This window comes from Electrona antarctica (assembly GCF_951216825.1).
Source record: "Electrona antarctica genome assembly, chromosome: 4".
NCBI lineage: Eukaryota > Metazoa > Chordata > Actinopteri > Myctophiformes > Myctophidae > Electrona > Electrona antarctica.
In genome coordinates this window covers 22,180,686-22,204,306 of record NC_136809.1, presented here as the reverse complement: position 1 = coordinate 22,204,306, position 23,621 = coordinate 22,180,686, and the positions used below count along the sequence as shown (strand labels likewise).

The 23,621-nt window shown below is 40.8% G+C and overlaps 1 protein-coding gene across 5 annotated transcripts in view; it reads left to right on the top strand.

The window, feature by feature from the left end:
• The window catches only part of LOC306921694 (protein AF-17-like), a 20,479-nt gene extending 6,705 nt beyond the window's left edge, over positions 1 to 13,774 (top strand). For 3 of the 5 annotated variants that reach the window (XM_079498944.1, XM_079498943.1, XM_079498946.1), the window contains 12 exons: positions 578 to 725; positions 947 to 1,774; positions 2,647 to 2,846; positions 3,955 to 4,072; positions 4,777 to 4,843; positions 5,456 to 5,604; positions 6,664 to 6,858; positions 7,805 to 7,881; positions 8,038 to 8,402; positions 8,982 to 9,075; positions 10,584 to 10,796; positions 10,877 to 13,774. In XM_079498944.1, the coding sequence (XP_079355070.1) occupies positions 578 to 725; positions 947 to 1,774; positions 2,647 to 2,846; positions 3,955 to 4,072; positions 4,777 to 4,843; positions 5,456 to 5,604; positions 6,664 to 6,858; positions 7,805 to 7,881; positions 8,038 to 8,402; positions 8,982 to 9,075; positions 10,584 to 10,796; positions 10,877 to 11,245 (2,823 nt within the window). In that variant the 3' untranslated portion in view covers positions 11,246 to 13,774. The remainder of the gene's footprint in view (positions 1 to 577; positions 726 to 946; positions 1,775 to 2,646; positions 2,847 to 3,954; positions 4,073 to 4,776; positions 4,844 to 5,455; positions 5,605 to 6,663; positions 6,859 to 7,804; positions 7,882 to 8,037; positions 8,403 to 8,981; positions 9,076 to 10,583; positions 10,797 to 10,876) is intronic. The other 2 variants (XM_079498945.1, XM_079498947.1) reach the window with 2 other exon arrangements.
• The last annotated feature ends 9,847 nt before the right edge of the window (positions 13,775 to 23,621 follow it).

Genomic DNA, 23,621 nt, shown 5'->3' with positions numbered 1-23,621 from the left:
AATAATAGATTCCATCTATTATTATATAAGTAAGTAAATCATACCTGCCAACCTCAGACATCAGATAAAAGGATATTTATTTCTGTAACAAATGTGTAACAAAGTAGATGTAATTTCCAGTATTCTGGTGGATTTGGGGAGTTTGATATTTGTATGGCTTTACTAACATATGATCCATTAAAAAGCCTTTGACCTTTGACCAGGTTGATAAGGGTAAACTCCCACAAAAGCAGGATAAATGCTGGCGCAGGAGTCGTGCAGGAGAAATGGTTAAGGAGTCAGGTATGAAGTAAATAGGTCAGAGATGCTTATTGACGGTATCAGCAAAGATTGCGGAAGTCTATCCCCATTTCAATGCGCTAGACCCCTGGGACAAGGATTGCTGAGGTGAAGCACAACACCTACCATCAGCTCCCAGCACTTACCACACGACTTGCTGCACCCAAGCCGTGCCACACCTATGTTGAGTTGGTGGTACCCGGGATAAAACTCATGACATTGTGGTGCAAAGGCGAGAGCTCTACTGACTGAGCTGTTTAATTTCTCCCTTTCCTATGCCCTGTTTGTGTTGATGCAGTTGCCCACCAGTCACCATAGCAGCAAGGACAGTGAGGGGAAGCCCAAGAAGCTGAGTTCTCATGGCCTAGGTCATCGGAGCAAGAAAACGGGAAGCACTGGCAAGAGCTGCACCTCCTCCTCATGCTCCTCTAGTCCATTCAACACAGGTAACTTAATGGAGAACAAAATGTGGCCAGAATAGCATCATGGGGCACTACAGTACATGAGCTAACTTGTCCCATGGAACTCGTTAGACCTATGTATTAAATAAACCAGTGTCATTTTCAAGACAGCCACTTAAGACTTAACAGTGTGAGTTTTTGACTAGGCGTTTAAGCTTTCTATGTTTATCTTCAGGATTAACGTTCGTTCATTTTGTTTTTGCTAGGGGTCGGCTCCCTGTCTTCAACTCAGGACTTCCACCAGTTCTCATCGTCTTCCCGCCTAGAACGTGACCATGACCGAGGAGGCGAGGACCACAGTGGCGAGGAGCGCAAGGAGCGTCACAGGAGAGTGGTGGTTCAGCCGGACGAAGCGGGAGACCAAAAGGAAGACGAAAAAGACGAGGAAGAGGAGGAGCAGGAGGAGGAGGAGGAGGAGGAGGACAGTAAATATCACAATAAGCCCCCGGCATTGACCCCTGCCGATGGCCCTCATGTAGGTTCACAGGGTCACGACAGGTCAGAGAGCAATTCCAGCCCCTTTGAGACCAAGGTCACCATCTCCACCTTTGGGTCCATCATGCGCATCACTTCCTCGTCAGGGCTGGGTGGCAGCAGCAGCAAGATCCGTAAGATTTCCTCTTCGGGGGACTACAAACCCTCCAAGTCCCTCTGCAAGCCCTCACACCTGGTCACACCTCCCATCCTGGAGGAGCCCGACCCGGAGGAGGATGGCAAAGCCACGCCTCCGCCACCGTTGCCCCGGGAGAGGAGGCACCGCGGCAACAAGAAGAGTCGGCACGGTCCAGGCCGCCCCCGGGGGAGCAAAAACCGAGAAAGGCGGGAAGAGGACCATCATCACCACCATCATCACACCAGCGCACCTCCTCTGCCTCCAGCCTTAACCTCCTCCATCTATCCCAGCGCATCCTCTATTCTGCACCCTGCGTTCCCCTCCTCCACGCTGCCTCTGACAACCACGTCCACCTCCTCCTTTACTTCCTCCTCTGCCGGCAGTTTCTCCACAGGCCGCGGTAACTCCCTACTCAGCTCCGGTGAGTTTAACCGTGGGTGTGTGGTAGCCCTCTAGCTTCCTGTGTGCTCATATACTGCTAGAAAGAAAAGCATTGCATGCAGAAAACAAATTGTAGCAGTACAACTGTCTGGTTGGCTGCACTTTGGTGTTTATTTGTAGCTTGATTGAAGATTTGGTGAACGTTTCCATTACCCATGGCAAGTTAAACAAGAAAGTTAAAGATGTATCTAGGCTTATATCAGTAGTACTCCATTTAAATTAAGATGTTAGAGCAGATGTACTGTATCTGACATTTTTTGTACATTTTGTAATATGCATTGTCAAGTTGACAATTAGCACAATTAAAACAAACAGAATGTGAATTCAAACAACACAAAATACAATTGATACAAAATAGCCGATTTACAAGCTCACACTGTCGCATTGCAACGTGTTGTGAGCAATGTGTTGTGAGTAGATGTGCTATTTTCACTGAATGTTCACCCCAGAATAGGGAATATGTTATTGTCTTCAAATTTCCTAGAATAGGAATGCATAATAGTGTTAAATCGTTTTGTTGTTGAAATGTCCTATACAAATAAACAGGCTTTGCCTTGACTTGCTTCAACCGGGCTTACTTGGACAGGTCAGGGAGTAATGTAATTCGTAACATTGTTTATAACTCTGTGCTACTGGAAAGTTAAAGTTAGTTTCCTAGCTAGCTAGTTTACTGCACACAAGATGGCCCAATTTCCTGCCCTAGATGGTGACTGGTTCTCCGACCTGTGTGTGCTGTGCGTATTTAAGCACATCTATTTACACCATGATTTACACGCTTCTGCTGCATGCTGTTTACAGTATATCTTTGTAAACATGACAGCCCCCCCCTCTCTCTCCCTCTCTCTCTGTTAGGCATCTACTCCAGTCTCAAGGACCCTCTCACATTAGGAGGGGGTGTGTGCAGCACCCCTTTGTCACTAGGCGGAGGAGTGTGTAGCACTTCGTTGTCCCTGGGTGGTGGTGTGTGTAGTACCGCCCTGTCCTCAGGACTTCTTCCATGTCACGTCTCCACGCTCTCTCTACCTTCAGTCAACTCTCTCTCAAATACACAGGTACTCCAGAAGTACCGAGAAGAAATAACCTCTATTCTACAACATGTAACTGTGTTTCCTAGAAATATTATATATCAATTCCACGTAAAGGTGCATTGTGTAGTATTTGTAAGGATAGCAAAGTAATTCCGTGCATTGGTCAGGTTGTCTGTCCAACACTTTATTCTCTAACAACAAATCTCGAAAACTACAGGCAAGTTTAGCATGGAATTTGTTGATAACCTTTATGCTCCCCAGAGGATGAACTCTATGCGAGTGACCTTACCTGTGTCGCAGGCCAGAATGTTACATTTATAATATCTACTAGGTAGGATGAAATCTCCAAAATGAAGAAAAAAGCCTATATATGTATCGGGTCTGGATCGCATCTTGGTGCTCTTGCAGTGTGTGATCCCTAGTCGACGATCAATCGTTTAGTGTGAAAGCCACAAAGATATAATCACAGCCGATGAAAAAAAAAAGACTAGTGTGAAATACTTAACGATCTGATGACTCGCCGACAATTTTAAAACTCCTACAGTCTGTAGGGGCCATAAAGCATGTTTCAAAATCCTGCTCCGCTGTCTGGGGCTCTGTCTGATGAAACATCTTGACACCTCCCTCGCTCTTTAAAATCTACTCGCCACCTCTCATACCCATGCTTTCCTCTACTGTGTAATGATGGATTTTACAGTGCAAGATTTCTTCTAAATATTTTAGCTGAAAAAAAGAAAATGTACATTCACAGCACCTCCTCTGCCTACAAACTCTCTGTAGTTTCATTGCTAGATATTTAAACATCTATCTCTTCACTTGGCATGATGACATACCTGAAATAGCCTACTGGAAGTACCTACGTTTGTCTCGCTTTGGCTGTTTTTGGCTGGTGTGTGTTTTCTTTATATATAGACTGTCCACAACTCCACATATCACACAATGCATCTTTAATATTAAAATGTTGTTAGTAAATGGCTTTTGATAACAAATTAAACAGTCATGAATAATTAATTCGGACTAGATCAATTATTTTGAAATAGTGGAAGTCTGATTTGGAAATGAAACTTTTCTTGAAGCTTTATACCAGCTAACTTTCCCTGCCAGTTATATCTGCTGTCTTCTTGTCTCATAGGCCCATCCTGGTTCCAGTTCTTCCTATAGCCAGACTTCCACGCAGCCTTTTGGCAGTTGTCTCTCCACAGCCCCTACACTTCCACCACTACTGAGCCAAGCCCAGACCTCACTGCCAGGTATGAGCAGTGTTCAAAAAAGGGCATTTTCTTAACCACTTCAGCCCTATATGCTTATTCGTACGACAAATCTTAGATCTGCTATTATGTTTTGAACATACATACATACATACATACACACATACACACACACACACACACACACACACACACGCACGCACGCACACACACACACACACACACACACACACACACACACACACACACACACACACACACACACACACACACACACACACACACACACACACACACACACACACACACACACACACACACACACACATACATACATTTACATTTTGACTAGGGTTAATGTGGTTAACATCCTTTTTGTCAGGTGAAATGTGATAATGAAAGCTCATGAAATGTAGTAGACGGCAAGATCACCACCTAGTTTTTAATTCAATTGTGATATCATCAAACATAAATACCAACCATGTCAGATGACATTTTATGCAAAAGGAAACTGTATTTAATTCAGTCGGAGCAGAGATAGGGATTAAATATATCCCCCATGACTATAAAGATTAATGACCAAGAGGGGGATATGAAAAGCAGTACCCCCATCCTCCAGAAATTTTAACCCTGGGTATGAGATCAACATAGCATTCTTCTGGTTCCTTACACACAATTTTGTTACAATTCAGCACAGACACACTTACGACGACATGTAACACCACAACCTATCTCTCCCTTCCTAGAATCTGACCTCGATGACTGTCGCTTTCCGTGTCAGGGAAACTCACCGAGAGAGAGCTTATCATCACAGTAAGCTTCATTCGTTACCCTTTCGTTTAGCAATCAGAGCATTTCTTCACATTTCTGATGTGATGTTTAGATAACGCTCTTATCGATGGTACTACAACATTGGTTAGTGCAGTTAGTTCACTTTTTCAGCCAAATAGATTGAAATGATCTTATATAAAATGTAGTTAAATCTCAGAGAACTGAAGAGAAACCATTTTCTCTAGAGACAAAACATTTGCACTAGTGTAAATGCAGGTGTGTAAATATTTGATCTTGGCATTCAGGCTTTACTACACACTGCTTGAAGAAAGACATTTTAGAACAGAAGCACAAGATCCCACAGGGGAAAGCTGGGGAGGTGGTTGGGGCAATGAATCACATTCCAACAGCGGCAATGGTGTGCAACAGCAAGAGGAGCAACAGAGCAATGGACCACCAAATTGGTCAGCTGCTAGTGACCCGTCACAGTTACATTGAGGAAGTGCACGCGAGTGTGTCTGCCTGAACTAGTAGATTACAAAAACCATTCAGATCCAAAATTAACAGTATATTTTTTATTTGTGACTGAGGTTGTTTCCCAATTCTGGGTGTAGACCAACCCACTGACCCTTTCTTCCCTGTTCTGGCCTCCAGGTCTCCTATGAGCTGTCTTCCTCTGCTGTTTGACCCGAGGGATTTAGGGGGTCCAGGGGTTCGAGCCCGTCCAGAGAACATCCCCCCAGCCAGCTCCCATATTGAGCTCCTGTTAGAGAAACATGGAAACGGAGAGATGGGCGTCAATAGTGAGTGTTCTCTGTGCACACAAATTAAACATGTCTGCAGAATCCATTCGGGCCTGTCTGTGATTCCGGGGACATTTGCAGTTATTCTTCTTTGAGTTTTGTGGGGGTGGGGGCGGCCAATGTCTGGACCAGAAGTACATAACAGACAGCTTCCCTCTCTGCTGTGGCTGGGTCTATTATTATGCTGTTTGCTGTGGTGTATTTTTCTCCACCTGCTTTGGTTTAAGTCTACTCTTTGTGACACTGAATGCAGTGCTTGGAGCTATTCAGTTATATGCATATATTCCAGGACACTGTTGTGAACAAAGAACAGCCCGATGAGAGACAGCACACTGAGGTGTTTCAAAGCAGCCATGATGGCATAATAATGTAAACCATGACAATAATGCTTCTCTGTTTGATTATATTTATTCACTATGTATCATTTCCTTTTCCTCTTAAGCCAAATCACTTAGTTCCACTTTTGTTGACTCACTTCATCTGTATGAATAGCACCGTCAACTGGCCTTTAATATCCACTTCTAGTTTTAAATAGGAGCTGTCCCCTCCAGCTACTGAGAAACACGTCTCACCTAGCTTCTTGATGTCAGGCATGTCTCACTGACGGCTCCATAAAGAATCCATTTGAAAAACATGTCAGAATACATTATCTGGTTCCACTGTAATTGCATTATTATAAAATGACACGTTTTGTGGGTTGTAGGACCTAAATCAAACAAACAATCAAGCCCATCAACAATTCATTGGCGGTAAAATCTAGATTATGTTTAATTTCATTTTATTTCTGTGTTTTCTATTGAAAAAGAAAGATTGTGTGCATGTAAAATGCAGTAATGACTGGACTTTCATAAGTTACAGTGCTACATTTTAATGTACAAAGATCATATGTGCAGGATTTTCTCTAGAAAATGGATTGTGAAGTGAATTATGCTAAACATCCGCAGTGCATTCTATAGTAATTCATATATTCATAATCATAGTTATAGTCAATGGATTAAACATGCCACAACACCAGTATGTAAATCTGCCTTTAAATATTTCTCTCTGTCTTGTGTCTAGTTGTGGACATGCTCCAGTCTCTACACTCACTGCAGCAGGAGAACCAACGGCTCCAAGACCAGATCCTCAGCCTGACAGCAAAAAAGGAACGTCTGCAGCTGCTCAATGTGGAGCTGGCCGTACCCTTCCCTCCACAAGCCCTTTCCGCCCAGGGCTCCATGCACACCCAGATCAGCTTCCTCTCATCAAGCCTAGGTCGTATTCCACCCTTCATTAACATTTCAAGATATTCATTAAAGAAGAACCACCTTCACTGAAGCCTGGAGTCCAAATTTGGAGACGGAACATAATATTTGTCAAATCCAAAGGATTCCAGGGACTAATTAAAGAGATATTTCACAACATCTACTCAGGCTTTTGTGAGCACTCCAGACAGTTTTTAAGTTGTTTGAGTCAGTATTTAGATATTTGACATTAATTCTATCGGACACGCCCCCTTCCTATACAAACCCATTGTAACTTCAAACTCAATTTTCACCTTGATAGATTCATCGAAAATATTGGTTCTGGTGACTTATAGTGCCCTGAATACGGGAGGAGGCCATGTTTTCTCCATTACTTGATTCATTAATTTTATTTTTTTTAATATATTTTACTTTATTTATTTATTTTTCATTTTCCCCAAAAGATCAAAAAAATCACACCTGTGTGAAGTGAGGGGCGCTAATATATTAAAGTCTAACTCATGTTGATTAGGTGATGTAATGGTGATGTAAAACAAACGGCGCCAACACAAACATTAAATTATCTTTATTGTTAATGACATTTAATGTTTGTGTTAGGGACAAGATGAAATTGAAATTTTCCCTTCATTGTCAATGGCGTTTTTAAAACAAACATTGAACTAAAAACGAAAATTAAACCTGTAGGAGGGGCTAGCACCCCTCAAAAAAAAGTTCACACAGAACCAATGGTTCGAATGGAGTTAGTTTGAAGTTACAATGTTTTTGTATATGAAGGGGCGTGTCTGATAAATTAAATGTCAAATATTCATGAATCAAGTGACTTAAAAACTGTCTTGGGTTCTCACAAAAGCCAGTTAAAATGACCCCAAACATGTTTGAAAGTGAAATATCTCTTTAATTAGTCTTCTTCCCAGGTGATAATGGTACTCTCTGTAACGGTACCCTCTTTTCTTTAGACCCTCTAAACACCAATAAGAGTCCCCTATCCAAAAGCTTCTACCTGAATGACACCTCCTTTGTAACCTCATCTGAGGTAAGATCCCTGTGTGCATCCCTTAATTATTGATCATTATTATTACAACAATTATTATAGCATACATACAGGTATCAACTATCAAACCATTCAAACCCTGCTACTAAAACGTATCTAAATAGAATAAAACTAATACTTGGTTCTTTCGTTGCATAGGAGCTCCACTCTGGTAGTCCGTCCCGTAGCAGCTCCTCTCTCTCCTTCCAGAGCACCCCGCCTCCGCAGCAGAGCCCCGCCTCTTTTGGCCAGCTGAATGGATTGGCTCGTGGTTTGAGCGACGGCCTGGGAACCATCAGCCAGGCCAGCGGCTCCGCCCTGCCAGTGGTGGGCGGGCTCATGGCCTCCCTGGCAGGAAGTCCTCAGCTAAGCATGAATGGTGTGCTGGGAAGTCTGAACGGAGTGATCCAGTCACCCGTACAGAATGCCTCCCAGCCTGCACTGCCCGCGCTCCGGCCCCAGCCTCCACCTCTCAACCCCCAGGCATTGGCACAGGGTCTTCAGCTACCTAAGAGCGTTAGCCCGTACGTATGCTAGCAGTCTTGTTCCATTAAGATTAAAGAACGCTTTGATTTATATATATATATTTTTTTTTACAGAAAAACCTTCGCCTTCACCACACAAGTTTTATGTAGGGCAGTAGTTTGTTTTCTCACAGAACACTATTTTCTATTTTCAATATGCCACTATTGTACAACGAAGTATTTAATTTCAAACTGTAGATGTGCTATTTTCACTGATTGTAAACAATCTATTACAATTTCTAGAGTTGATTCGTTGATATATTATAAGACAATATAAAAAAAACGTGTTTCTAGATGTTTGGGTTAAAAGTTTTGGTTAATTACCCATCCATAGTATAGCGTGAGGTTTCATTGTGGTTTAGAGATGAGACGCTACGATGAGACGCTCCAGTACAAAGCGTTGTTTTATTTGAACAGCTGATGTTTAGTCACACAGTTTAATAACAGTATATTGTATGCTTTGGCATTATGTCTGCCAGGGCTCTTATTGGAACCCTGTGTTTAGTGTGATGGTGTTGTTTCTGTCTAATCATTGTCTGGTGTGTGTGTGTTAATAAGGGTGTGCCTCTCTCGTGCCAGGTCATCTCTGCTATCAGAGCAACAGAAGCAGCTCCTTCTCCAGCAGCAGCAACAACAGCTCCAGCAGTTTCTCACCTCACAGAACTTTACTCCTGTAATGAAATATTAAACTGTGTTAATATCACTTCATTTCACTTCTTTAAATGCCTCCTAGTAGGCCAGTCAATCTAAGCCAGGGGTTCTCAACCCATGGGTTGCGACCCCTCGGGTCACCAAATAATTTTGGGGGGTCCCCAAATTATTATTATTATTTTATTTTTTATTTTTTTTAAACTTTATGGCTGGAAACTGGAAATGAAGAGTTTGCATAGTACACAGTACATGCATAAACTTTCCTTAATGATTATATCTGGTTTCAGTATTAATTTATGATATATTTTCTCCATTATTAAGGTTATTTTTGCAGTCAGTTTGTATTAGGGGTCGCGAGACATGCCAAAGCATTTCCGGGGGTCCCCAGCCAAAAACTTTGAGAACCCCTGATCTAAGCTAAAATGGGGCGTGACCCAAAATAAATATTAATCGTTCACGGTTTTTAAAGGAGCATTCAGTGATTTGGGTGATTTGGAAAACCACCCAGTCCGCCCCGGTAACAAAATGTGCACATGCACACGCTCTACAGTGGGGGGAAGTGCAACAGGCCAACAGCATGTGCACCCAGGCCCGCCCCCACTCGATCATGATTGGAGCAAGGCCCCTTTCATCCTGATTGGATGAAGGCTTTGCCACCCGCCACCAAAACTGAAACTAGGGTTTTTTGACCCCAGGAGCTCACTGGGGACAGGGAGGAACTCCTTATATGGTCAGCACACTCTATAGTAGGGAGGATTGTCAAAAATAAAATAAAAAATAAGTGATATTTGAATGAAGTGAAATCACTGAATATACCTTTAATGATCCTTAGGGTCATCCAAATAAAAATTGTTGTATTGAATAATTGTGGATCCTGGTAAATTCAGGGGTTGAAAGTTGGGGTACCATTAAAAACCCTAAGGCAAAAATGTCAAATTTTAATTATGCTTTAAGTAGCATGGGAGTTTTTATGATTCTGAATCCATTCCAAGCATTAGTTTTGCACGAAAAACACTTGTTTGGGCTAAATTCGGCCATAGCCACTTTTCGGCCATAGCCACATGACGAGGTCATGTGATGACCTCGTCACATTTGTGATGACGGCTATGGCAATTTTTTATGTCATTTGACTGACCCTAAGGATCATAAAAAACCTTGAACGATTACTATTGCAATTCTTTTTGGTTCAAACGTCAGATTGACTAGCTAATAGGTTTTTCTTGTTTCTTTTACTTTCAGTTTTTCGGGCATTTTTGACATTGGTGCAATGGCTTGAATTAATTGTTGGAAGAACTACACGGTTAATGGTGTATCTCAATAATGTGATGCTGGTGTTAAATTAACACCAGACTTTACCAACCAAAGATTTGACTGGTAAACTACCCCCTTATCCTATCCTATATTATCCCTCTCATCTGACCTACATTTCCACAATAAAAAAAAACATATATAGCTGGCCAATGGATAAAGCTTTTAATGGTCGGTGCTTTATTTGTTTTCTTGAGCTTCTTTTTGTTTCCCTTCTATCAGGAGCAGCAGGTGGTTGTATACCAGATGCTACAGCAACAGAGACAAAGGGAGCTACAGCGCCTCACGCTGGCAGGAGCACTCACATCCACCCCAACCTCACCCTTAATAGCCCAGTCACCCAACATGCTGTCCTCAGCAACAGCATCACCCCTGCATGGTGGCCAAGGGATCCCCCTCTTTGGCCTGCAGGAGACTGCACTTCACAAGCCTGGCGTGAGTCATTTATGAAAAATGTTAATATTACTGTTCCAAATCCTGGGGTAAAGAGCAGTTTGAATTTTTGAAGAGAAAAGGTTTGTATTTTTGTTTTCAGGCTGCAGGAGAAAAGGGTGGAGACAAAAATGGCTAACAAATCTTGCTTGAAGTGGCTAACATCAGGAACACAGTCATTGAACATCATTGGAAGGAAGCTGCCCTATCAAGTAATGAGGTCAACATTAATCTTATATCTAAGACTTTTGAATTCTCTTTTTCTCTGCCATCTCTCTCTCTCTCTCTCTCTCTCTCTTACACCCTCTCTTATGAATGTATATTGGAACAGACTTAAATGTGTAGCTGTTTTTCATGTCTGGGAATTCTTTATATCAGAGATTCTTCTCATAGGATTTTTTATTTTGTGTAGGCAGCTTTCAGAGAACATTAATACAGTGATCTCTAATTAAATTGCACTAATTTGTTAACCCAATCAATGGGGCTGCTTGTGTTGGCAGGGCCAGAGCTCCCTGCATATCCCTGAACATAATATGCAGGATTCTGGTGTGAGTCCTGTTTGAACTCTGGTAAAATTAGGTCTGTGTTTTTTTTAAGTACTCAAGCACTGACCCATTTTTTTATTTGCCCCTTGGTTGAATAAATATTTCCGTCCATTGTTTTCTCTCTGACAACAATTATAATCACAGACTTCTTCCGCCTCTTGAAACCTCAGTTGTCTTCCTTAATATTTTGTTTCATTTTCCTCTGTCCCTAATTTAATTAAAAGCTTCAATATGTTGCACCCTCATATTAGCAACAATGTGTTATGTAAATATGAATGATATCACCATTTGTGAACATATGTCAGTCATATTATGGGTCATTACATCGGGCTGTTTTCCCTTATTGACATATTGACAAATAATGGAAAACAAAGGCCCCAAAGAATATTCTAAAGTAATAACTCATTTAAAGGTGGCACAGATAAAAAATAAATGGTCCTATTGCCCCATTAGAGACTGGCATAATTATGCCGTTTAAAGTTGAGTCTTTATTATTCAACATCCATCCCCTCTGAGAACTTATAGAGAATTTTATATCCTACCTGTTGCTACCGAGATTAAGCAGACTAAACCAAACATTTGAAAGTAAGAAATTAATTGTATTTCCTAAGCCAATGTGCATTTTGCATATTAGTAGCTATTAGAGCAAATTAGACATCAACACAGTACTTTATATTGATTATTGGTACTTAATGGGCCACTAGGGACTGACACGTTTTTGCACTCTATCGTGAAGTGTTCTTTTTTTTCGTATCTTTTTTTTATGTTGCTCATTTGCTCTCATACATAAACTTTATTTTCTTTCCTGACAACTAGTTATTTTAGCAATACTGGATAGTTAATGCCTTAATGACGCTAGATATACAGACAATTTCAAGAGCCCAAAGGCTTATTCTCTTGTTTTCTTACTTTGATAAGTGTTTTATACGCGGTATATGGAGGACTTACTTGAGTGAAAGCACTCTTCCTAAATCCATTTACACTTTTGATAGGTAATACTGATAATTTCAACAGTTGCAACATGTGATTAACTGTAGTGATAACTAAAGTGTCAAATTATTTTGTATTGTAATCCTGTCTTAAAATGCATTGTGTTTTGTTTATTTGTGCTTTTTAAAAGCTGAGAAACAATGTTTTATTGAACCTCAAACAGTAAGGCCTACTTAAAGGTGTTGTCATATGAGACATTCTTAGCAGACATTTCAACTTGCCTGAGACAACAGTAATATTATTATTATTATTATTATTATTATTATTATAGAATTGCTGTCAATATAATGTATTAAATAATGAAGCTCAGTTATGGTAAGATAGTAAAATGCCAATGTGATTACTGTGCACCATGTTGGCCTTTACTACAGGGCTATATTAAAGCCCAGTTCAGTACATACAAGCCAACTCATGAACTCTGATAAGCTTCTCTTTCCTTCTAATGCGCATCCACTTTACAATGTGATTGTTTTATTAAGCTTGTCGGATAAGAACTGCCACTCGCAATGTCCTATGGCTTTCACAATAAGGAATTATTTTGTAATTGTTTTCTCCTTTGTTTCTTTAGCACTCAAATACTTTGACATTTCTGTTTGCAATCTCAACCGTGATCTCCCATACATGTGATATCTGAGGACTAGATTGTTCTATTCGTAGTTACTGTAGGTGTCATTAAGGACATTCAAGGAAATTAGTTGGTGAAAAATACTGTAGCAATGACTGAAGGAGAATGTTTATTATGTTGACAACCCATAAGCATGAATACTGACGAGACCTGTAATTAGAGGTCTGTAATTGACCAAGTATGTCCTTATGAGTTGTTGCACAAGAGAGGCAAAATCTAGACAAAAACATATCCAAGATATTGATTGAAAGTAATTTGAAGGATTTTGAAGGGGGTTCTTTCTCCTGTTGCACTGGGGCATTTGGCCCAATTGTAAATCTTTTTTAGTACCTTTTACATTTTCTTTTGAGTAAAAGTTGTATACTTCAATATGTTTGTGTAAAGACACATTTTTAAGCTTTGAAGTTTGGGTAACCAAGATAATCCATGTTATGAATGTTGTACTGTGTATCTTTTATGTATTTACAACATGTTTAAGCACCTGGCTCTGAATGACGTGTGATGGAGAACGAGTTACGGGATATGGATTGCATGAAATGCAGTGAAGTCTCAATCTGTTGCTAAATACCAAGTAATGACTATGCATAGATTTAAAATGCATTGTTCCCTGAAATAAATTAAATTAAATGACCACTGAATTTTCAAAAATGACATAGGCATTGTCATTGTACAGTGTAATTTGAGAGAATTGATTTAGAGGAATTTGACAATATTAAGATGAAATGCCCTGTAAAGTATTTTGATATTTTTGTGTGTAAAATTAAAAGGACAGATTAAGGAAAACCAATTTCTTTTGTCAATAAATGTATTTTACAGAGTTATTGCTTGCCAACACTTTGTAAAGTTCAAGGTTCAATGTTCCCTTGTCTTAGTCATAAATACATTAGAGAATTATTACTGGTTAATGATCTGCTTATCTGATTTAAAACATATTAAGACTAGTGGACTCAACTCAATATACCCAGCGGTGAACAGTAACCTAGTATTTACTTGAGTAGTTTGATTGATTGAAAATTGTTTTCCACAGTATGTAGAATGGGTACATTTCAAACGAAAGCACAAGCCAATGCAAATTTTCAATTCATCAGAACATTTAAAGATTGAAAAACAGGAAATCATCATATAAAGAAAGTAACAAATAGAAAAACATGTACAGTATGGGAAAAGGGGGGTGGTCTTGTGGTGGAATTGCAGTACTTTTTGGAGGGGTTGTATTTGCAAGCACAAAACTTTCACTTGCTACATTTCAAATAGAAATATTGTACTTTTGACTCCAGTACATTACTACGAAGGTACTTTTGGGACCCAAAGTAACAAAAGTAGGCTATTAACTATTTGGAAATGTAATAAATTGAATAACACCAATGCACTGGTGCATTGGTGCAAGAAAATGTACCTCGTAATGTGTACCTTTGAATACTTGAGTAGGCCTATTGAATTGATGACCTATTGAATTGATACTTGAGTACGCCTCTTCTTAATCTTAATATCTATCTATAAATGCACCAAGTCTGTGTGTATGTGTATGTGTGTACTGTACGTCTGTAATCCACGTAACTCGTCACTCAAGGGTCCTTCTGGCCGATCCACACGGTCACGACTCTTTTCTGTTCTGGCCCCACAGTGGTGGAATGAACTCCCCACTGATGTTAGGACAGCAGAGTCACTGCCCATATTTCGCCGCAGGTTGAAAACCCACCTCTTCAGGAAACACTACCCTTCCTCTCTGCCTGACCTACTTGTTGCTAACTAGTTGTACGAACGTTTGTTTTCTATTGTTGTATTGTTTATTGGATCTTGTTTAGTCGATACACTTAATTGTTTTAGCTCATGCTCATTTGATTTAGCTATTTTGTCTCATCCGGTTAAGGAAATAGGTAGCTGATATATTGCACTTTTACCTTAGCGCTAGGTATACTCTTGGTTGCTTGTTTTTGCAGAAAATGCACTAAAGACTTCTGGTGATTAGTAGTTTTTGTTCCCTACCTATGTTGAATACACTTATTGTAAGTCGCTTTGGATAAAAGCGTCTGCTAAATGACTGTAATGTAATGTAATGTAACTCGAGAACCGTTCGCCCCACCGACTTCAAATTCGACATGCGTTCCACCCCACCACAGGGGGTGCTGTCCAGTGCCCGGTGTCGAGTCGGTCGGACACACGGTTGTCCAGAACCACCCCAAAAGGCCTCTGCCCAAGCTGGATTTGGCCTGTTTTGACATAATTCTGTTTGCATAGATTCCATATTTGGGCATGCCTAACAAAGAACTCCATATATGGGCATTAAAGGGACACAGACATAATATCTGGGTGCGGAATTCATTTCCAACTTGCATCGTTCCAAGTAGGCCAGTGCCCGTTGGGCACCGCTGTAGAGGCTCCAATGGTCACCGCTCTAGTAACTATAAATGCACCAAGTCTCTGTGTGTGTGTACATACGTCTGTACATGTGTAATCCACGTAAGAACCCTGTTCGCCCCAACGACTTCAAATTCGACACACGCGTTCCACGCCTCCACAGGGGGTGCAGTGCCCGGTGTCGAGTCGGTCGGACCCACGGTTGTCCAGAACCACCCCAAAAAGGTCCATATTTGGGCATGCCTGACAAAGAACTCCATATATGGGCATAAAAGGGACACAGACATAATATCAGGGTGGGGAATGCATTTCCAACTTGCATCGTTCCAGTAGGCCAGTGCCCAACGGGCACCGTTGTAGAGGCTCCAGGCCCAGGGCACTGCTCGAATAATAATAAAAAATCACACCCGTGTGAAGTGAGGGGCCTCAGGGGTGCTCATATTGATTAGGCGAGAGCTCAACCAACTGAGCTATCTGGACACAGTCAGTTGTTTCATTGTAAACAGTAACATCATTCAGTGTTTTGGTAACAAGTGTGTGTGTCCTCATTTTGGGCATGTCATTATCCATTACTACAGTGTGTTTTGCTGTAATTGTTTTCACGTACAAACTTCTCTTCAACCGAGATTTCAGATAATGGTCCATAGATTGTGTGTAGGACGTTTCACGCAAATTGCTCAAAAATCCAGGCAGAGAATCAGGTATAAGCATTTTTCAAACTGCTCTAAATGGCAGAAGATCTGAGGGCGGAGCTTACTGATTAAAGTAACACATGTGTTCCCCATGAGTCAAGGAACAAGTGGAAAAAGGTGCCATGACTTTTGGACAAACGAGGCATGAGTTATGCCTGTTCAAAGGTTTCATTTTCAAAAAATTGCCATAGCACCCCCCTTTGACCTATTGGAGTAAGACTGCTTTCAGTGCTATTTGGCATGACCCTCTACGACTACCATACTGTACAGTTGCAAAAGCATATGATGCTGCATGTATGTATTAGGGAGAAAAGAAGAATTGCGTTTCACGAAAACAGACTGCACGGTTCAGCCAGAACAGCTATTTTTGGCGGAAGAAAGAGGAGGAGAAGAAGGAGAAGGACAAGAAAAAACACACAAAAACAATAAGTGACCAAAGTCACTTCGTGACTTCTTGGTCCCTTTAAAGTTTAAACCTATAGGAGGGGCTAGCGCGGCGCGCCCCTCAAAAATAAACAAGGGGACCTCACGTATTAGGAGGGCAGTATCAGTCACCAGAAGAAAGGATGGGTGTTTTTAATCTTCCAGCCTTGCTTATCAGCAGAGAAAATTAAAATGGGGTTGACCGTTGATCGACCTACCCGGCTAGATTAAAGGACGGAGGGAGGAACGAAACGGGCACTCCCACGTCACGTCACGGGCGTAATGTTTACATAGTAGGCGTTATTACCTACTCTTCGAAACCGATCGTTAATCAGAACACTTTGTTTCAAAAACGGACACTATAGTCTCGACATTATGAATGTAAGGATACTTGTGGTTAAAGGATGCCTGGACACTATCAAGTCACTTCGCCCTTTGCCTGTTGTCTCTACGATGGTAAGCACACTGCGTACTTATGGAGCAGGCTGCGACATTTCCGCCTTTAATGCGGCGTAATCATACTTATCATAGGGTTTATAATATAACACTTTGTTTATATAGCACCTTTCATGACATAGAAATGCAGCGCAAAGTGCTTTACAAGGCAGAGAAGAAATAAGAAGATAAACATAGAATATCTATACAGGTTTGATGATGGATCCCCCCCAACTCCGTGTGTCGAGTCGACGTAGTTCTCAAAGTGGTGCCTCACGTCACCCGATGCTACGCGTCACCAGGCTTTCCACCTCGGAGGAAAACTGTCTACTGTTAACTGCCATGTGAACTTATATATGAAATGAAATGAAATCTATATTTACCCAGGGTATCTGGGCTAAGCTCTAAGAACTTGTTTCCAGCCAGGCCCTGCTCATAGAACACATTTCATCGTAGTGGTTGATGCCTTGTTCAAGGGCATTTCAGCGGTGGTAATTTTAACGTGTCGGACGGCTGGTTCGAACTGGGAACCTTCCGGTATCTAGACCGCGCCGCTATCCGTTCGGCCACCGCTGCCACTATATACTCTATGATGTGAACGCTCTGGAACGGATGAAATGAAATCTATATTTACCCAGGGTATCTGGGCTAAGCTCAAGAACTTGTTTCCAGCCAGGCCCTGCTCATAGAACACATTTCATCGTAGTGGTTCAATGCCTTGTTCAAGGGCACTTCAGCGGTGGTAATTTTAACGTGTCGGACGGCTGATTCGAACTAGGAACCTTCCGGTATCAAGACCGCGCCGCTATCCGTTCGGCCACCGCTGCCACTGGTATCCCTACGTCATGTTGTAGTATTGTTTTGTAGTCATCAGGCAGGATCAATCAATCAGAACTTCCTTTACCTCAAACCGGAAGAATAACAATAAAAGCTCTCGTAGCCTGCAGCTTTTATTGAGAAAAATCGGTTTGAGGGGAAAGGAAGTTCCGGATGACTGATGACTACAAAACAATAACATCCGCTCCCGACCGGATCATAAACCCAAAAAGGAATACTGCCCAGGCTAATACCACCAGTGTCGAGTGAGCTAGGATAAGGTAGCTAGGATAGGACTTCCGAGTGGCCGAGCTCTTCAGAATAAAAGTACCCTCTAAAGTAAACAAAAACGATTAATTTGCACATTAAAACAATAAATTAAGTATTTAAACGAAAATATACAACACAAATTATTTTTCTGTGTATTTTTATTAAAGGTGTTGTGAAACGGAAACAGTGGGCATTTTATTTAGAAGTTTCAGCTTGAAACGCTGGCTCTGAAGTTACTGAACGAATCAGAGCGTCGCATCCCTTCAGACGATGGGACGGTAGCTAGGGACGGTAGCTATGCTACACGCAGGACGCATGGAGTGTGTTTGTTTACAAGTCAGATTGTCGGCCAGCTCTACCAGTTTACTGCTATGTGACTTATTTCTACCCTATAATGTTTTCAGATACATATTTTAGTGTGATGATTAAGTTCAAACCGAGTAATACACTGTCTGGATGTTATCTTGAATGGGAATAAAAACGGAAAATGTACCCATTTTTTTGGCATTCATTGTTAGGTATGCTCATTATGATGACCACGGATGTGGTCTAAAAGTGTGAAAAACATATTTTTCATTTCACTACACCTTTAATAGCTATAGAGCACCTAAGGCTGACGTCAATATCGGTAGAGGGCGCAAATCCACGGGTTCATAACTTTTTTTGCATTGTAATCCCCATAGGGGAATTTTAGATCGCCTCATATAAGTACTGTGTTTGAAAAATAAGTCAGTACTCAGCTCAGAGTGCGTCCACTAAGGAAAGTAGGCTTTCTAATGACACAACCCGCCTTTGTTTTGGTGAGCAGCAAAAACGTTCTTTTAAAATACGCTAAAGAGGAGAGGCTGGTCTGATTTCGATTTGAGATTTAAAACCGAAAGTCCCATAGCCTTATACTGCAGGGCAGAATCGTAGAAGCAGTAGAAGGCTATGGACCAGAGCTAGATGCAATCCTAACTGGAGAGAACAGAGGGTGGAGGTGAACGGAACACTGTCCCCCCCCTCCCAGTGAGCATACTAGGGCAAGGAAGCATACTAGGGCCTTTACTGTTCCTAATGTAAACGATATGACATCTGCTTGTGACTGCAACTTGTTCCTGTTCGCAGATGACTCAGCACTGCTGGCCTCGGACAGGAACAAACTGCAGGTTGAAAAGGCCCTCAGCTCTGAACTCGGTAGAATCTGCACCTGACTCGCTGATAACAAATTATCTTTACACCAGGGAAAAACTGAATCCATTCTCTTTGGATCAAATAGTAATCTCTGCTCGTCTGCTCTAATGAAGCCAAGGAAAATGTGTGCATGGCATCAATCGGCTAGTTGAACCACTTTAACCCTTATATAACTCTATGGCGCTTTAAAGGTGTAGTGAAATAAAAAAACTTTTAGACCACATCATCATATGAGCATACCTAACAATGCCAAAAAAATTGGTACATTTTCATTTTTGTGTATTTTTATATCAAAAGTCGATAAAAATCGAATTTTAATTACTTCCTGAAAACGAAAACGTACTGTTTTACGTTTATTGGCTTTTATCGAGGCCAACATCGATAAAAGCCAATAAAAATGAAGCTCACCCGTTTGATTCCCCATATCTGCCCGTCCGTCCAACACAGCTGCTACTGATTACAGAAATCCTCCGTTTTTATTTCCCATTCTAGATAACATCCAGACAGTGTATTACTCGGCTTGAACTTAATCATCAAGCTAAAATATGTATCTGAAAACACTATAGGGTAGAAATAAGCCACATAGCAGTAAACTGGTACAGCTGACTGAGCTGACCATTGCCTGAAGGGATACCACGCTCTGATTGGTTCAGAAACTTCAGAGCCTGCGTTTCAAGCTGAAACTTCAAAATAAAATGCCCACTGTTTCCGTTTCACTACACCTTTAACCCTACTGTTATTTTCAAAAGGTAGGATAAAGAAAATATATGGGCTACACAAATCTTGTAGGCCTATATTAAAATATGAGAACCATGCACAGTTCTAAATAAACTTCTTTTTCAGAGTCAGCGCTGCTTTCAGTCCACCCAGCCTGTTGTTGCAGCCAAGATGCCATGTCGGGTTAAAGTGTCAGCAGGCAAACGTTACTCGTGGTGTGCTTGTGGGCACAGTCAAAAGCAGGTTGGCTATAAACTTTATTAATATAGTCTATAGGCTAGGGTTACGCTTGATGATTGAACTATGTGAATCTTTTGTGGACAGGGGTTAACAATTTTAAACAGAATTCATGCAGCTCTTTGAGTAGGCCTATAGTCTAGTTAAACAAATACATTTGTATTAATTATTGTTCTATTTTCTTTCTGTCTCAGCCCTTCTGTGATGGTGCCCACAGAACAAAAGCACCTACTATCGCTCCTCTACGCTTCACCCCTGATAAGGATATGGCAGTCATGCTGTGCGCCTGTAAACAAACAAACAATGCACCTTACTGTGATGGCACACATTTTAAAGTAATTTTCCGTGGGTTAGTTCATTCTGCGAAAAGGATGTTTGGAAGATAACTAAGACATTATATATTGATTGATTGAATAGCCTGCTTTATTACTATTAGACAGAAATGTCATGCACTTGGTCTAAAAGGGTAAAAAAAAGTCATGTGGACGTGTTTCCACTGAAGTCCTAATGTATTCAATGAATCAACATTGCATAAAAAAATAACACCAAAATACAATGATGCTTTATAACCTGTGTACAAATCACGAATAAATCCATTTAATAGCCTAACTGGTGTGTTCAATGTGACTCTGATACCATGCATTATTTATTTTATAGGCTACACGTATAAGATATGGCTGATTGATTGATGTATTTATTAACAGTTTGCAGAATTACAGTACATCTCAAGCACAACTCAATACAAAAACTGTTAACTGTGAGTGGACGACACCACAAAGCATTACACTTGTTTACAAGAGGGTCCACCGTTTTCAATTCATCATATCATTTAGAGACAATACACTTCTATAGCTAAAAACAGGAAAGAGGTAAAAAACGTATAGGCCTACAGTGAGGGGGAAAGGGGGTGGGTGGGGGATTCAGATTTTACTGGGGCCAGTTTCGAATTACAGCCGTCCGTAGGTGCTCTTTGAGAGCAAAATGTGGAACGCCCTACCAACAGTCATTAAGACATGCGAATCCCTTGACTCCTTCAAAACCGCTCTCAAAGGGCACCTACGGATGGCTGCAATTCGAAACTGGCCCCCGTAAAATCTGAATCCCAAGACCAACCCCCCACCCCCCCTTTTCCCCTCACTGTATATGTTTCTTTTCCCTTTTTACCTCCATTATGATGAATTCCTGTACTGTTCTTTGTCTATATAGAAGTGTCTATTTGTACGTCTCTAAATGTTTTGATGAATTGAACATGGGGGACCCAGTTGTAAACAAGTGTAATGCTTAATTGGGTCGTCCACTCACAGTTAACAGCCTTTGTATTGAGTTTGTGCTTGAAATGTACTGTAATCCTGCAAACTGTTAATACAATTTTCAATCAATCAAGGAGTCAAGGGATTCACATGTCTTAATGACAGTTGGTAGGGCGTTACACATTTTTGTGGCATAGGAGCGAAATTAATTTGGTCCCTTGTTTGTGCTGAATCTGGGTTGCACACACTGTATCCTAACATTCCTGAATCCTGGTGGAACCACGTAGGGTACACTGGTAAATGATAATTGCTGTGCTTTCCCATAACCTCGCTCATAGGCAGATTGAATCTTTGATATGCAAATTGAGATTGCATGAATGTCTGGCATGCCACCATAGACCGGGGCACGTTACTATGTGCGACGCCACTCCTCCGGAAGTGACCGCGTATAACTTAAAATCAGTTGCTGCTTGTTGCGATATTTAGATGTATAATAGCAGGGGACTGTGGCGCCGCCGGTTTAATCGACAACTTCACATACTTGACTTTTATAGAATTAGCCTATTGCTGACGGCTGACCTCTTCGTGTAGGCTAGCCCAGGCTAGACTCGTGTGTGTGTGTGTGTGTGTGAGAGAGAATACAGGTAAACATGAGCTCAATGACACTGACAGTGTCAACAACAATTTTGCGCCCGTGGATCATTTCAACCTTGAGACTGTCTATGGAAACTTCAAAAGTAAGCAGTATAAGGTCTCATCCATTATACATTCGTACCCAGTATTGCTAAAATCGTAAATAGCCATAGGCTATTGGTTCTTTGCTATTATTTTGATGCTTGGGTTTGAATACCGGTCTAGTAACCTCCTACGTACGGTATATAATATTATCCACAGATCCAATATTGCACCCGACCCCCAGAAGAGCCTGTAATTGCCTCCAAAACTCCATTCAAGGTGGAACTTATTGCTGGGAAGCGTTACTCGTGGTGTACCTGCGGTCATAGCAAGAAACAGGTGCTGTGTTAAACATGATGTAATAATGCATAATGCAAATCTCTCTCTCTCTCTCTAAAAAAAACAACTCCTCACATAATATTTTATGAAACATAATTTGAACTCTCCCACCCTTTTCCCCTGTAGCCTTTCTGTGATGGTGCCCACAAGACAAAAGCCCCAGGGATGTTCCCGTTGCGATTTGTCCCTGAGAAAGACATGACAGTATGGTTGTGTGGCTGCAAGTACACTAATAATCCACCTTATTGTGATGGCACACATAAGCAAGACTTCATCAAACTTGCCCCACGAGAACAAACTCTTGAAGACCCTTGACAAAGCACAAATCATTATTGCTGTTAAATCACTACATGTATTAAAAGGTCATGGTTTCTTTGCACCTACTGTACATTGCATCATACGGTTTACATTTACACTACAAGACCTATTCAATAATTTCAAGTTTGTTACATTTTCATCTATATTGAAAGGTCTTTATGAAAAATGTATACATAAGTTAATGCTGTTAGTTTTTGTTGAAAGCTCTTGAAATTACATGTATTTTACTATTTAACTCTATAGCCTACATCTGTGAAACTATATATATATATATATATATATATATATATATATATAAACGATAACAATCCAATTTAAAATAATCATGATTAATCACCATTCGAACTATGTCCAAAATATGTCATGTTTTTCTGTATATTGTTGTGGGAATGGAAAGATAAATGACGGAAGGCGGATATGTACATTTAACATATGTATGCATGTATGTTTTATTCTTTACAACAAATCCAGTGTGGTAGGATGGTGTTTCTGTCTCTCACCCTGTTGTGATTTGAGCTGCTGCTTATGTAAATTGCGCAGCCTTTTATGGCAATAACAGACTTGTTTTCCCCATCCAGCTAGGGCTATAGTGCAGTGGATGGGATTATAGGATGTATGTGGCATCTCATCTAAGCATGGTGAGATGAGATACCACATACATCCCATACATTTAAATTAATTTACAATTCATTTAACTGTTATTTTGACAGACCTAATATTTATTTTTAAATACTAAATACTTAAATACTAGTTTTTGCTGTGACATCAACATATTTAACTTTAGCAAACAGCCAGCCAGCATTTTAGTAGGCTATATAGACAAACATACTGAATTTTAGGATTAGCAAGCAACAGCCTTTTGTGGCTTGTTGACAAAAGGTCCTTGTCTTGCTGATATGACCAGTACTTGAGTGAACATATTTATTTGGCACAATTTAAAAAAAATCAGAACAGGACACTTTGGG